At 42.1% G+C, this 16,514-nt stretch overlaps 1 protein-coding gene across 1 annotated transcript in view; it reads right to left on the minus strand.

Moving 5' to 3' along the window:
* Positions 1-16,514, minus strand: part of NME9 (NME/NM23 family member 9) — a 206,151-nt gene that overhangs the window by 46,183 nt on the left and 143,454 nt on the right. The window contains exon 11 of the mRNA XM_033945325.1: positions 6,414-6,610. Coding sequence (XP_033801216.1) covers positions 6,414-6,610 — 197 coding nt within the window. The remainder of the gene's footprint in view (positions 1-6,413; positions 6,611-16,514) is intronic.

Genomic DNA, 16,514 nt, shown 5'->3' on the forward strand with positions numbered 1-16,514 from the left:
TAATTTATAAAACATTTTCCGTGTGTTTTACATGTGGGGTAGGGCTCTTATAAAATTGTGTGGCCATATGTACATGTAAGTACTATATGAGGGCCGTTCAAAAAGTATCAGACCTTTATTCATAAAAAATACTCGTACTCAGATGCAACAATCTTATACTAATCTCCTTCAAAGTAGTCTTCCTCTTGGGCTCCAACACACTTCTTCCAATGGTTCTGCCACCATCAGAAGCAGCGCTGGAATGCCTGAAGGGGCGTCCGCACGGGATCTCTGCGACCCAGAGGGGGAACCTGCGGGATCCCCGCGGGATTACCGTCATCCCCGTTCCTGTGCAGCTCTCTAGTTTCAAAGTTACAATGGAGAAAGTTTGCTGCTTTGTTTGCTGCCTGTGTTGATTTTTCTCTGTGCTGAAACCTGAACCCACAGCAGCTGCATGTTGCTGTTTGAAACAAACTCAGCTGAACTGTGTAAGCAAAGCCAGAAGCTTCATGCATTTCGTGGGACATTAAGAGAAGCTTGTTTTTTTTTTTTTTTAATGTTTTTTCCTCTCTAATAATTGAGCCAGTGTTTATGAGGGAGAGGACCAGACGTACTGAGAAGGTTATTTTTGCCATTTTACTTTGCCTAAGAGAGAGAGAGAGAGAGAGAGCGCCCTGGCACATGAGTGTGGCTGTTTGAAAAGTGCTCTGCTGAACTGTGTAAAAAAAAATCAGAAGCTTCATACGTTTAGGGACATTAGGAGAAGCTTGCCTTTTCTTTGAATGTTTTTCTCTCTAGTGTTTGAGACTGTGTTTAAGAGAGAGAGACCCAGAAGTATTAAGAAGGCTATTTTGCCCCATTTTACTTTGCCTGAGGAAGAACAGGGAAGTGGCTGTAATGTGCAAAATACACCCTGCATAATTATTGATTTGGACGGGAGGGCTTTTTGAAAGAATTGGGATTCAGCCTACCCAGTCCAGGCAAGTGGCATCCAGGCAAGTGACATCCAGGCCTGATGCTGCTTGGAATAGCAAGGGCCTAGCATTCTGGGTTAAGCCAGCATTAAAGTTTGGGGTTCTTTTTTCCTGCTGGGGAGTGCAGGAAAGGGATTTTTGCCTTTTGGGGGTTTTGTTTTTCTGTGCCACAGGCACGGGGGAGGGGAGAGGCAGAGAAGACATAGCTCTCCTACTCCCAGTTAGAAAAGGACTGTTTTGGAATTATTGGTTCTGAATGATTATTTTGAATGAACTGCAATATTCTGTTGAGTCTTAGTTTTGAGCTCTGCTATTGCTACCCTCATGGAGGGGAAATGAACTGTAATCCTGACTAGTGAATTGTATTCTTGACCAGTTAAAAATAAGTGGCTTTAAGTCAAGCCTGAAAATAAAAGCTGAAACCTTTATTTTTCACCTTTAAAGACTGTGTGGTGTTTGTGAAACATATCCAAGTAAAGCCAGGTCCAGCAGTGTGCATGGGAGGCACTGAATCTTTGGCCACATAATTAAAGTCACACACCAAACTACTCGGCCGGACAGGGCTCCAGCCGACTCAGGGAGAGTTAGCCGGGTGTCCCTGTCACAACATGCATATGCCGGACTTTGGGGGAAAGAAATAATGGGTCTAAAACCAGAGGAGAGGGATAGAGATGGTGGACAATGGGATTTAGGGAGGGAAGGAACAGAAAGGGAGAGAAAAAAACCTAATACCATGAGTACCTTCCTTCTCCCCTTCCTCTCTCTAACTCACTGATACTACCCGATTTACTCTTTGGAAATGACCTGTGATCTTACTTTGTAACCCTCCTTCTAATGCTCTTTTGTAATCTGCCTTGAACCGCAAGGTATTGGCGGAATAGAAATCTCTAATGTAATGTAAGTTGGACACAAGGGATGGTGTAGAGGGGGGGATAGAGATCCTGGATAGGAAGGTAGTTGGGAAGAGAAAGGGAGAGATGGTGGACCCTGGGGTGGTGGGGAAGGAGGGAGAGATGAAGGATGAAAGGGTAGTTCAGAAAAGGTGGATCTGGGGATTGGAGATGAAAAAAAAGGAAAGATGCCACACTTCTGGGGGAGGGAAGGGAAACGGAAGGGGAGGACAGAGATGGAAGATGGATGGTTAGCACGGAGAAGGAAGAAAACAACAAATGGGCAGGACACCCTGGCAAGTGAGTTATCAAAAGACAACCAGAGCCTGGGACCAAAATGATTTGAATAATGACCAGACAACAAAAGGTAGAAAAAATAATTTTTATCTTCTATTTTGTGATTACAATATGTCAGATTTGAAATGTGTATCCTGCCAGAGGTGGTGTTAGACGTGAGCTAGGATTTAAGAGAGAGGAAAAGTCTTTTTTGTTTGTTTATTTTGTTTACACCACAGTGCCAGTGTGGGTAGGAGAGGGCAAAGGGAGTGAAGAGGCTATAAAATAAACCCACCAGGATGTTTGGAAAAAAAAACAAAAAACACCCACTTGGGCAGAAGAATCGAATTGAAAAATTGATTCAATAGGCTGAATCGGGCAGCACTAGCCTGAAGGGGAGGGAACAAGTTTTATTAGCCCTGCAGCCGAGGCTACAAAGGATGCAAGATCCGTCGAATTCAGCCTCCAGAGGGATTGTACAAGAATTTCAGAATGCACACATGATTATGACAATGTAAGTGTTTCTGTAATCCACTTAAAAACATAGGTGAAATGTACATATTAAATAAATAGGGAAATTCTGTAAATGGCATCTAAAAAGATAGGCACCTATCACCTGTCAATCATGCTTAGGAGCCTTTTACAGAATCATGCCTACCACACCTAACTTAACACTTAGGCACCTCTAATGTAGGCCAGGTTTAAAAGGCCTACATTATAGGTGACTAAGTCCTTTACAGAATTGCGCCTAGCGATACCTAAATCACTCTCCATCCCTAAACACACTTACTTTAGTGTTAGATGTCGTTAGGCGGCATGCACTAGGCACCTATCTTTTGTAGAATTGTGCCTATTGCCCTATTAATTTTTATTTTTTAAAATTATGAGCTTGTTACTAATTTTGGTAGGCCTAACTTTAGGTGTCACTTGCCTTTTAGTGCTGTCTCAGAGTTTAAATCCAGATCTTGTCATACCCTCCGTGTCATGGGTTGAGGCAGGCCCTACAGAAACTGTTCCAGGATTACTACTTTGCCATTTTCAGCACAATTTCCACTCGAATTGGAGCTATCTCCAACTCATCTCTAAGTCTGAAGAAGAAACTTTGGGGGTGGGGGTTTCTCCTTCCCCTGTAGAAAGGCTTTCCTAAATCTTTGCAAATAAATTTCAGGTATGTACCCGGCTGTTTCCTCATTCACCTGCGCGTATGGGGCTAGTCCCCTAGAGTTGATATCTTGGAAGGATGTGTTCTCAGGCCAGCCTGACAACTGAGCCATCTTTTCCAAGTTCATCAAAACTTAACACAGATCATCCTACCAGTTGGATGTGGGTGCTGCCTGGATGGGTGCTGGGGCTTGGACAGCCTGGGGTAACTCCACAAGTGTCTGTAGTAGTTGCTGCTGCTGTTGTCCCAGATGGTCTTGCATGAATTGCTGCCATTGTTGCTGGCCTTCCAATATCATCTGAATCAATTGTTCCATGCTTATTCCAGTTCAGGTCTGCCCACCTGTGTGGTGAGGAAGGAAAAAGCCACCTCCAAAACCAAAAAAACTTCTGACTATTTATCTATGCCTGCACTTAATGTCTCCCCTTCCTGGCTCTAATAGCTTCCTTCACCTCACTCATTAGCCAAGTTGGCTGCTATTTGGTCTTCCTTCCTCCTTTTTTAATACATGGAATATATGTAGTCTGACTGTGCTTAATTCCTTCCCTTCCTGACTTAGGGCAAAGCTATCCTTTTTAGTCCCCTCTTTTCCCCACCGCTTTTCCGGCTGCAAGGTACGTGGGTCAGTTCTTCACACAAAAGCTGCCAGCTCTCAGTAGTGCCTCCATATATGTGGCACAGCAGGGCAAGGTGTTCAGGAGAGGTTCTGCACAGATACACAATCACACCGTGGAGTGACCAAGAGAAAATAAACTTTTATTTAAACAGTGGTCCGTAGCCTGTTTCCTTACATGGGTTTATTCTTCAAAGGAAAAACAGATATACTTCTCAGTTTTCTATTAGTTCTAGATCATATTCTCTGGAGGGACTGCAATGCCACAAACACAATCTTTAACACAGTTCCAGTAAACAGCATCAGTTAGCACCTAGTCAGCACTAGAATAAAGGCAGAGTTTCATTATATTAGTGTCTTACCTCAGCCAGCCTCTGGTAGTATAACAGATTACCACCTCCCTTCAGCACCCCACACTCCTATCCTTATCTGGGATTTTTCTCTCTTACTCTGGCTCTGCCTTTTAAGTTCTCCAGAGCTACTTCCTGGTTGCTTTCTTTTCCGAGTGGAATGGAAAGGGTAGATGTGAATCGCTTGTTTACTCTTTACAACAATTCTAAGACTAGGGAACATGCAATGAAGCTACTAATTAGTAGATTTAAAAGAAAGTAGAGAAAATATTTCTTCACACATGTAATTAAATGCTGAAATAATTTCCGGAGAATGCAGTGAAATCAGTTAGCTTAGCAGTTAGCTTAGGGTTTAAAAAAAGATTTGGGGGAGCAATGTCTAGCAAGGGAAGTTGCAATGTTTCATACGCTCTGTCACTGTATATGAAAAACAATGACAATAGGTATAAAAGTAAAGTAGGAAAACAGGGGTGGGAATACTGTTGTAGCTGGGAGCAGAATTTGGTTGGCTTGTTTGCTTGATCCCTTCCAATCAAAAAGGCATTCTTCTACCCTGAGACAATATACATTCTGACTTTTCATTCTCAAAATACATAAAAATACAATAAGTTCTAAATCTTTTGTACATGGGATGGGGGATTATTATATTCAATAAGAATTATATAAATTTAGATTTCTTGCATAATATTATAACTTTATATAATAATAATTTTCTAAAGAATATGAAATTTGATGTTAATATGTGAGTTAATCGAGTGTGTATATTCAAGTTTCTAATGAGTTTATTTGAAACACTTGTTGTAACATAAGAAAATGAATAAAGATTTATAAATATAGAAAAAACATTTTCAAATATTACAAGTGTATAATAATCAATCAGATTTTTAACTAATCACTTGACAATCTTATTTATATTCCTCCAAATATATAAATATAAAATAATCACACCCCACTCACCCATATATTAATAATTAACAATTAACAATTATTATCATTCATAATCCCCCCCCCTATATCTTATCCAATACTAAGGTGTTTAAGATGTCTGATCATTAGAATAAATAATCAATGGCCCCCGAATCTTTTTAAACTTATGATAATTTCCTTGTTGCATAGCAAGCACCCTTTCCATTTTATAAATATGGCATACTGAATTCCACCAAAAAGTATAATTTAGTTTAGTGTAATCTTTCCAATTTCCTGTAATCTGCTGAATGGCAACCCCTGTCAATATCAATAGAAGTTTATTATTATTTGCAGAAATTGGGCTTTTAAATCTCATAGATGTACCAAATAGTATAGTATCATATGAAAGGGCAACATGATTTTCTAACAATGAATTAATTTGGGACCAAATTAACTTCCAAAAGGCATTTATATAGGTACAGAAAAATATTAAATGGTCTAATGTCCCAGCTTCTAAACCACAATGCCAGCATCTATTGGACCTCGAACTATCCAACTTCTGTAACCGAACTGGGGTCCAAAAAGCTCTATGCAACAAAAAAAACCAAGTCTGTCTCATGGATGCTGCCCTTGTAGTTTTTATTCTCCAAGACCAAAAACGTGGCCATTGAGAGGCAGAAATTTGGTGCCCAAGCTCAATGCTCCAAATATCCCTAAGAACAGTTTTTTGTTTTTTATTCAAATATCCATATAACAATTTATACCACTGTGCGACTTGGTGACCCAAGAAATCCGCTTGAAAGCACAGGAATTCCAAACTATACTGAGAATTAAGAACTTTCCATTCAGGGAAACCCTCCTGAATAGCCTGCTTCAACTGCAACCATTTAAAGCTTTGTGACTTATTTCAATCAAATTTATGTTGCAATTGTGAAAAACTAAGCAATGATCCATTTATAATCACATCATTTAAAGTCCGTATGCCTGCAATAATCCAATGCTTCCAAACGATTTTAAACCCGCCAATTTTGATCTTGGAGTTTACCCAAATGGATTGATTTAATGATTTGGAAATTGGATCTGGTGATAAATTACTAACATAAAAAAGAATTTAAAAAATATCACTTTGAAAAAATAGTTGTCTTATAGTGGAACCTATGATATCCTCTATATTCACAGGTGATACAGACTTGCTTCAGGAAAGTCATTAAGGATTTCTGTGACAAGTTTATATGCCTTGCTATTTATGGATGTAAGACATACCTTTATTTTCCTTTAGAATTTCAGGCCTAATTAGGGCCAGAGTTCTTTCTGGATTTCTATTAGATGATGGTTCAGTTGGCTTTTCAGTTTGTTTGAAATTAGGGAAGAAAAATGCAAGCTCTCTGCTGGCCTGATCTTTGTCATCACTGCCGTGCACAGCATTAAACAGAATTTCTGTGCCATACTGAGCCCGGAGACTGAGAGAAAAATACACAAAAACAAATCAAAATTTATTGAAAAAGTATTGAATACAACAAAGATTAAACAATATAAACACAAGCACAGTAGAGCTTTGGATTCTTGCCCAGAAATAGCTAAGAAGAAAAAATTTAAAAATTTAAATTTTTTTTTTTTCCATTATTTTTTATTTTCAAATTTTACATAAAGTGTACAAAATATTAAAATACAATTGATAAATATATAGTATCACTTTTATATCTAATACATTATATATCTAAATTTGATTTTCCCCCTCACCCTCCCCCCATCCTTTTATTACTTTAATATAATATTTTTAATTTTCAATTTTTACATAAAATGTACAAAATATTAAATTACAATTGATAAATACACAATATCATTTTTGTATCTAATACATCATATTCTAAATATATTTTTATCCCCTCTCCCTCCCCCCACCCTTTTATTATTTTTCATTCATACATATTGTATAACATATTATAACATATTATGTAGAAATTATTTTCATTACCCCCCCTCTATGTGTGTCATAAAAAAGATACTTAAAAGAAGAAAAGAAGAAGAGAAATCTTAATATTTATTCATTGCAGTATTTTGTCAATGGCCCCCATATTTTTATGAATTTAGTATATGTCCCTCTTTGTATTGCTATTGTTCTTTCCATTTTAAATATATGACATATTGTATTCCACCAAAATGTATAATTTAGGTTATTATAATTCTTCCAATTATTGGTTATATGTTGAATGGCAACCCCTGTCATGATTAATAAAAGCTTGTTATTTTCTGGTGAAATTTGACTTTTTTTTCTCATCATCATTCCAAATAATACTGTATCATATGATATTGCTATATGATTTTCCATCAATTTATTAATTTGTGGCCAAATTGAATTCCAAAAACTTTTAATGTAGGGACAATGATACAATAAGTGATCTAATGTCCCTGGTTCAAGATTACAGTGCCAGCATTTATTTGACTTAGAACTGTCTAATTTTTGCAAACGTGTAGGGGTCCAAAAAGCTCTATGTAATAAAAAGAACCAAGTTTGTCTCATAGATGCTGACTTGAATTAGGTTGGGCAGACTGGATGGACCATTCGGGTCTTTATCTGCCGTCATCTACTATGTTACTATGTCACTTTAAAATTAACATTTCCTGAAAATCAGAAAATTAACATGCAACCTACATGCATGCCTGCTTAGATGGAGATTACTTGCTGCTTTGTCATTCTTGCATTTGCTGGAGAAGCAAAGAGGTGAGAGCACATACAGAGTGAATCTGCAGTTTAGGAGGGGATGAACATAATTCAGCGAATCCCTATTACTTCAATTTTAAACTATGCCAACTTTCCTGCAGTGAGAAAATGAAACAGAAAATGTAAAATACTGTCTGTAACTGAGGGGAGAAATCTGTTCTGATTGAATTAATCACTGTGATTGACAGAAAAAAGATAGCATTCTCGGAGATCCTGCCGGTACCCAGGGCAGATGAGAAGAGGAAGATGGAGCTGCAAGCAGTCAACGCGTGGATGCGGCGCTGGTGTGAGGAAGAAGGATTCCACTTCGTGCGCAATTGGACAATGTTCTGGGGGAAGAGCAAGCTCTACAGGAAGGATGGACTCCACCTCAGCAGAGATCCCGGAACGAGGCTACTTGCAAGCAACATCAAGAGAGAAGTGGACAAGTTTTTAAACTAGGAAGAAAGGGAAAGCCGACAGTCGACAGAGAGAGAGAGTCGATGGTTCGGGAACCGGTATACCCAGAGGATACCGTGCAAGATGATAGAGGGAAAGACTCACCGGATTACAGGCAAGAGAGATCGAAAAGGACACAAGAGGGAAGGAAATGCAAGAAAGGAAAAAGCTGCAAACTCAAGTGTATGTACACAAACACAAGGAGCATTACAAATAAGATGGGTGAAATAGAAGCCATAGCACAAAAAGATAACGTTGACATCATAGGCATCATGGAAACATGGTGGACTGAGGAAAACGTCTGGGATACTGTGCTACCGGTATACAAACTATACCGCAGAGACAGAGTGGCTCAAAAAGGTGGGGGCTTCGCCCAACTCTGAAATCCTAACCATCTCCCTAACATCAAAATCACTGCCCTCCTCATTAACCATAACTTTATTCTATATTCCTCCAAAAAAATGGACCACGACCAAAGAGGACTTTGCAGAATCCCTACTAACCAACTCTTTAACAAGCCCCTACAACCTACTATGCGGGGACATCAACTTACACCTTGAGCAAACTGACCAACCAGAAATCTCGGATCTTTGGTCACTGCTCTCCCAAATAGGCTATGACAAACACCCCCCTGTCATAACCCACCAAGGAGGTCATCAGTTAGACCTGGTGACTCTCTCTTCCAAGGAACAGGCCAACCCCACATTTTATTGGAAACAAGGCAACTGGTCAGACTCCCTTTGGTCCGACCACCGTCTATGTACCTTCACCATTGGATGCTAACACAAACCCTCGAAAAGCAGCAAAACAAGATACATCAAAACCCACACTACCAGAGGAAAGATTGACCCAATGGAATTCTGGTCCCGCTTCGAAATTAACACCAATCCAACCGAAGAAACGGAACAACTCATGACCTCCTGGATCCAGGTTAGTACTAATATACTAAACAAGATTGCCCCCCAAAAAACCCGCAGAATTAGAACTCCCAACCAAGAGGGCTGGTTCGACCCTGAATTGCTGCTATGCAAGAAGGATCTCAGAAAAGCTGAAAGACTATGGCAAAAATCCGGAACCCCAGAACACAGATTGGCCTGGAGACAAATGGTGAGAAAGAAGCTCAGAAACAGCTCCATGGAAACTCGGACTGTGGAGCAAGCCTGGTCTCTATTCAAGGACACAGTAAACAAAGCGCAAAACCTATATATACCAAAATTTAGGAAAGGATCCAAAAAGAATCAGATGAAGGACCCTGCATGGATAACCAGTGAAGTAAAGAAAGTGATAGGAGACAAAAAAAAATCATTTCGGAAGTGGAAAAAAGACAAAACCGAAGGAAATTGGAGAGAGCACAGGCAGCATCAAAAAGAATGTCACCGAGTAGTCAGGAAAGCCAAGAAAGAGTATGAGGAGAGACTGGCCAAGGAAGCAAGAAATTTCAAACCATTTTTCCGATATGTGAAAGGGAAACAGCCAGCGAGGGAGGAGGTGGGACCCCTGGATGAGGGTGACCGGAAGGGAGTGGTGAAAGAGGAAAAAGAGGTGGCTGGTAGGCTAAACAAGTTCTTCTCGTCGGTCTTTACATTAGAAGACACATCCAGTGTACTAGAACCGGAAAAAATCTTCAGGGGAGATCAAGAGGGGAAATTATCATGCATGGAGGTAAGCGTCGAAGATGTTCTCAGGCAGATAGATAGATTAAAAACTGACAAAGCTCCGGGCCCAGACGGGATCCACCCGAGAATACTGAAAGAGCTCAGAGATGAAACAGCAGAGTTACTGCGGCATATTTGCAACCTGTCCTTGAGAACAGGGGTAATCCCGGAGGACTGGAAGATAGCGAATGTTACACCGATCTTCAAAAAAGGATCGAGAGGCGACCCGGGAAACTACAGACCGGTGAGCTTAACCTCTGTTCCGGGGAAGATGGCCGAATCACTGATCAGGAAGGTATCAATGAGCATATAGAAAAAAAATAATCTGATGAGATCAAGCTAGCATGGTTTCTGTAAAGGCCGATCATGCCAGACGAATCTACTGCATTTCTTTGAGGGGATAAGTAAACAATTGGACCAAGGTGACCCCGTTGACATTGTATATCTAGATTTCCAAAAAGCCTTCGACAAGGTGCCCCATGAACGCCTACTGAAGAAACTGTGGAGTCACGGGATGGAAGGGGACGTGCATAGATGGATCAAAAATTGGCTGGCGGACAGGAAGCAGAGGGTAGGAGTAAAGGGGCATTACTCTGACTGGATAGGGGTCACAAGTGGTGTTCCGCAAGGGTCAGTGCTGGGACCACTGCTGTTCAATATTTTTATTAATGATCTAGAAACGGGGACGAAGTGCGAAGTTATCAAGTTCGCGGATGACACAAAACTCTCCAGCAGGGTCAGAACTGTTGAGGAATGCAAAGAACTGCAGAGCGACCTGAACAAACTGAGTGAGTGGGCAAAAAAATGGCAGATAAGCTTCAATGTGGAGAAATGTAAGGTCTTGCACATAGGGAAGGGGAACTCCAAGTACAGCTATACGATGGGAGGGAGGGTACTCGGGGAAGGCAGCCAAGAAAAAGATCTGGGGGTATTGGTGGATAACATAATGAAGCCGGCGGCGCAATGTGCAGCGGCCTCAAAAAAAGCGAGCAGAATGTTGGGCATTATCAAAAAAGGTATCACTACCAGAACGAAGGAAGTTATCCTGCCACTGTATCGAGCAATGGTGCGCCCACATCTGGAATACTGCGTCCAATACTGGTCGCCATACCTCAAGAAGGACATAGCAATACTCGAGAGGGTCCAGAGGAGAGCAACGAGGATGATAAAGGGTATGGAGAACCTTTCATATGCCGAACAGTTAGACAGGCTGGGGCTCTTTACCCTGGAAAAGCGGAGACTGAGAGGGGACATGATACAGACTTATAAAATCATGAAGGGCATAGAGAAGGTGGAGAGGGGCAGATTCTTTAGACTAGCAGGGACAACTAAAACAAGAGGTCACTCAGAAAAACTGAGAGGAGACAGATTCATAACGAATGCAAGGAAGTTCTTCTTCACTCAGCGGGTGGTAGACACCTGGAACGCGCTTCCCGGAGAGGTGATAAGACAGAGTACAATTCTGGGGTTCAAAAAGGGACTGGATGACTTCCTGGAAGCGAAGGGGATAACAGGGTACAGATAGAGGTTTACCTTACAGGACATTGAGCGAATAGGGTATGGACATTTTAGGTTAGATAGGGAACACTTTCAGGTCATGGACCTGGAAGGCCGCCGCGGGAGCGGACTGCCGGGCACGATGGACCCCTGGTCTGACCTGGCAGAGGCAATGCTTATGTTCTTATGACTAAAATTACAAAATTACAAAAACCTCACTAATGAAAAAAGAAAAAATTTCTACTCCCTCAAAATCGGAAACATAAAAACCAACAGCAGTAATGTCTTCAAACTGGTTAATGACCTATATAACTTAGAGACCTTCACAAACATACACGAAGAATCCACCTTAACTGCCAACTCCCTTGCTGACTTCTTCAACACCAAGATTCAAAAATTAAGATCAACACTACCCACCAGGCCCAATCCCCTCGAGTTGTTCCCCATTCTCCCAGACTTGTATTTATCAAACCCAGACCTAGGAGCCAGAGTAGACCTTAGTTGGAAACAATTCGCAGTAATCAACTGGCAAACCTTCAATACTTACTACAACAAATATACACACTCCCACTGCAAATTGGACACATGCCCACCAAATATCATGAAAACTGCACCCCCCCCCCCACTTTAAAGCAAAAATGATGACATGGGTTAATTACCTATTATCCTCAGGAAACTTCCCGTCTGAGCAAGGTCATATTATGATCACCCCTATTATAAAAAACGCGAAAGAACCACCTAATTCCCCATCTAATTACAGACCGATCGGCAGCATCCCCTTATTCACCAAAATAGCGGAGGGGCTGGTAAAGGCGGAACTCTCTGCATACCTAGAAAAATTTAACATTCTAAGCGACTATCAATCTGGCTTTCGCACGGACCACAGCACTGAAACCATCATAGCCTCCCTTCTCGACCACCTCCACACGCTCTTTAGTCAGTGCCTTGATCATACAACTTGACCTGAGCAGCGCTTTTGACCTGGTCGACCACACCATTCTCCTTGAATGCCTGGCTCACATTGGCATCTCAGACCAGGTCCTTAACTGGTTTCAGGGGTTCCTAAGAAATAGATCCTATAAGGTATGCAAGAATAACTCTTTCTCTTATAGCTGGGACAACACCTGCGGGGTCCCACAGGGCTCCCCCCTATCCCCCACCCTATTCAATATCTACCTGGCCTCCCTAGGTAACCTTCTTCATAACCTCAAGCTCAAATTCTTCATTTATGCAGATGACATCACAATATCCATCCCACTAACCAATCTCTCACAAGAAATACTCGACCATATTACAAACATTCTCAACCAGATTGAACTTTGGATGCTATCATTCAGACTGAAACTAAACCCCGACAAATCAAAATTCTTCCTAGCCACCCCCAATGACAAAATCAAGGAAGCTACAATTCAACTGAAAGGAATGACCTTCCCCCTTCAACCGACCTTAAAAATCCTGGGAGTCACGCTGGACAAAAATCTTTCCTTAGAAAATCACACCGACCTCATCGTCAGGAACAGCTTCTCTGTACTTTGGAAACTTCGCACCATAAAAAAATACTTCAATGACACTTCTTTCCGCCTTCTTGTACAATCCTCCATCCTCAGCATTCTAGACTACTGCAACATCATCTACCTTAACGCCACGAAGAAAACTACCAGGAGACTAAAAATAATCCAAAATACCGCCGTGCGCCTCATCTTTGGCCTAAAGAAATGGGAACACGTCACCCCTTTCTACCACCAACTTCACTGGCTGCCATTCGAGTCTAGAGTCCTTTTTAAATTCGCATGCTTCTGCTACAAGGCTGTAAATGGTTCTTCACCAAGTTACATCAATCCCCACTTCAACCTCTATTGCACCAACAAGAAATCCCGCCAAATTCAGCTGTTCGCCTTCCCTTCGCTCAAACTTTGTCACCTCAAAAGATTCCTGGACAAAACTTTCGCCTTCCAAGCAGCTAAGCTGAACCCATGGCTAGCCCAAATGATACTCAAGGCCCCCACTTACCTCGGCTTCAGAAAATTACTTAAAACCTACCTATTCAGCAAACAAGACCCGAATTGTCCCTCCCCCCGACAATAACACCTCGCCCCCCCTCCACTTCTCCTCCTTCACAAGACCATCCCTTTTTCCCTACTTTCCACATCCTCTGTCTAGTTCGATTAAAGCTGTAATTCTGATAAATAACTGTAAATCTGCTTGTCTATGCAGATCCTAAGCTAATTGATGTAAACCGCCTAGAACTCGCTGGGTATGGCGGTATATAAGAATAAAATTATTATTATTATTATATACGTCAAAGAGGAAATTGAATCTGCTGGAGAGAACACGCCACAACTGACGGATAAGTTAGAAACTCTATGGGTCAAAATTCCAGGAACAAATGGCCTGGAAACGAAGATCGGCATCTACTACCGACCCCCAGGGCAGTCCAAAGAAATTGATGGAGAAATGACAGATGAGATTAAACGCAACTGCAAGGGAGGCAACACAGTTATCATGGGTGACTTCAACTATCCGGGAATAGACTGGAACCTAGGCATCTCCAGCTGCATTAGAGAGACTAAGTTCTTGGATGCTGTAGGTGATTGCTTCCTGGAACAACTTGTCAAGGAAAATACTAGAGGAAATGCAATTCTAGACTTAATTCTAAATGGCCTGCGAGGACCAGCACAAGATGTAGAAGTAGAAGGGACGCTGGGAAGCAGTGATCACAATATGATCCGCTTTGATCTGGACGCAGGGGAGAAACATCGGTCCAAAACGACAGCCACGGCACTGAACTTCCGAAAAGGGAATTACGAAGGAATGAGACTCATGGTAGGGAAGAAGATTAAGAAGAGGATAAGCACTGTAAAAACGCTAGAGCAAGCTTGGTCCCTTTTTAAGGACACAGTCACCGAGGCGCAAAATATATATATACCGCGTATCAACAAGGGATCCAAGAGGAAAAAGAACAAAGAACCGGCGTGGCTCACTGTAGAGATGAAGGAAGCGATCAGAGACAAGAAAGCTTCATTTAAGGAATGGAAAAGGTCAAAAACGGCTGAAAACTGGAACAAGCACAAACAACATCAACGCAGGTGACTACGAGGAAAAAATAGCCAAGGAGGCGAAGAACTTCAAGCCGTTCTTTCGATATATTAAGGGGAAACGACCCGCAAAGGAAGTGGTGGGACCTTTGGATGACCATGGAATAAAGGGAGCACTAAAGGAGGACAAAGCAATCGCTGACAAACTGAACACATTTTGCATCTGTATTTACCAAAGAAGATGTACACAGCATACCGGAACCCATCAGGCTATATGTTGGAAACGAAGACGGAAAGCTGACAGGATTGACGGTCAGTCTAGAGGAGGTATGTAGGCAGATTGATAGGCTTAAGAGCGATAAATCCCCGGGACCGGATGACATCCATCCGAGGGTCATCAAGGAACTGAAAAGGACCATAGCTGAACTGCTTCAACTAATAGCCAATCTGTCGATCAAATCGGGAAAGATTCCGGAAGACTGGAAGGTAGCGAATGTTACACTGATCTTCAAGAAAGGTTCGAGGGGAGATCCGGGGAACTACAGACCGGTGAGTCTGACCTCTGTACCGGGAAAGATGGTAGAGTCACTGAAAAAGGACAGCATCATTGATCACCTTGACGGAAATGGGCTGTTGAGGACCAGTCAGCACGGTTTTAGCAAAGGCAGATCGTGTTTGACGAACTTGCTGCACTTCTTTGAGGGAGTAAACAGACAGATAGACAAGGGCGATCCAGTCGACATTGTATATCTGGATTTTCAGAAGGCGTTCGACAAGGTTCCGCATAAACGACTATTCCGGAAAATTGCAAGCCATGGAATTGAGGGTGAAATACTCACGTGGATTAAAAACTGGCTAGAGCATAGGAAAAAGAGAGTGGGGGTAAATGGACAATACTCGGACTGGAAGAGCGTCACCAGTGGGGGTGCCGCAGGGCTCGGTGCTTGGACCCGTACTCTTTAACATTTTTATAAATGATCTGGACATAGGTACGACGAGCGAGGTGATTAAATTTGCGGATGATATGAAGTTATTCAGAGTAGTAAAGACACAGGGGGATTGCGAAGATCTGCAACATGACATAATCAAGCTCGAGGAATGGGCATCGACATGGCAGATGAGGTTCAACGTGGATAAGTGTAAAGTGATGCATGTCGGTAACAAAAATCTCATGCACAAATACAGGATGTCTGTGGCGGTACTTGGAGAGATCTCCCAGGAAAGGGACTTGGGAGTTCTGATCGACAAGTCAATGAAGCCATCCACACAATGTGCGGCGGCAGCATAAAGGGCAAACAGAATGGTAGGAATGATAAAGAAGGGGATCACGAACAGATCAGAGAAGGTTATCATGCCGCTGTACCGGGCCATGGAGCACCCTCACCTGAAGTACTGTATCCAGAACTGGTCGCCGTACCTGAAGAAGAACACGGTACTACTCGAAAGGGTCCAGAGAAGAGCGACTAAGATGGTTAAGGGGCTGGAGGAGCTGCCGTACAGCGAAAAATTAGAGAAACTGGGCCTCTTCTCTCTCGAACAGAGGAGATTGAGAGGGGACATGATCGAAACATTTAAGGTACTGAAGGGGATAGACTTAGTAGTTAAGGACAGGTTGTTCACCCTCTCCAAGGTAGGGAGAACAAGAGGGCACTCTCTAAAGTTGAAAGGGGATAGATTCCGTACAAACGTAAGGAAGCTCTTCTTCACCCAGAGAGTGGTAGAAAGCTGGAACGCCCTTCCAGAGGCTGTTATAGGGGAAAACACCCTCCAAGGATTCAAGACAAAGTTAGACAAGTTTCTGTTGAACAAGAACGTGCGCTGGTAGGGCTAGTCTCAGTTAGGGTGCTGGTCTTAGACCAGAGGGCTGCCACGTGAACGGATTGCTGGGCATGATGGACCACTGGTCTGACTCAGCAGTGGCAATTCTTATGTTCTTATGATGTCCTGTGAGATAGTATGATCAAAGGCAGTGAGAAAAAAAGATTCTTGGTGGTCTCTGGTTTGAGGGCAGTGAGGA

This window comes from Geotrypetes seraphini, chromosome 5, assembly GCF_902459505.1.
Source record: "Geotrypetes seraphini chromosome 5, aGeoSer1.1, whole genome shotgun sequence".
Classification (NCBI taxonomy): Eukaryota; Metazoa; Chordata; class Amphibia; order Gymnophiona; family Dermophiidae; genus Geotrypetes; species Geotrypetes seraphini.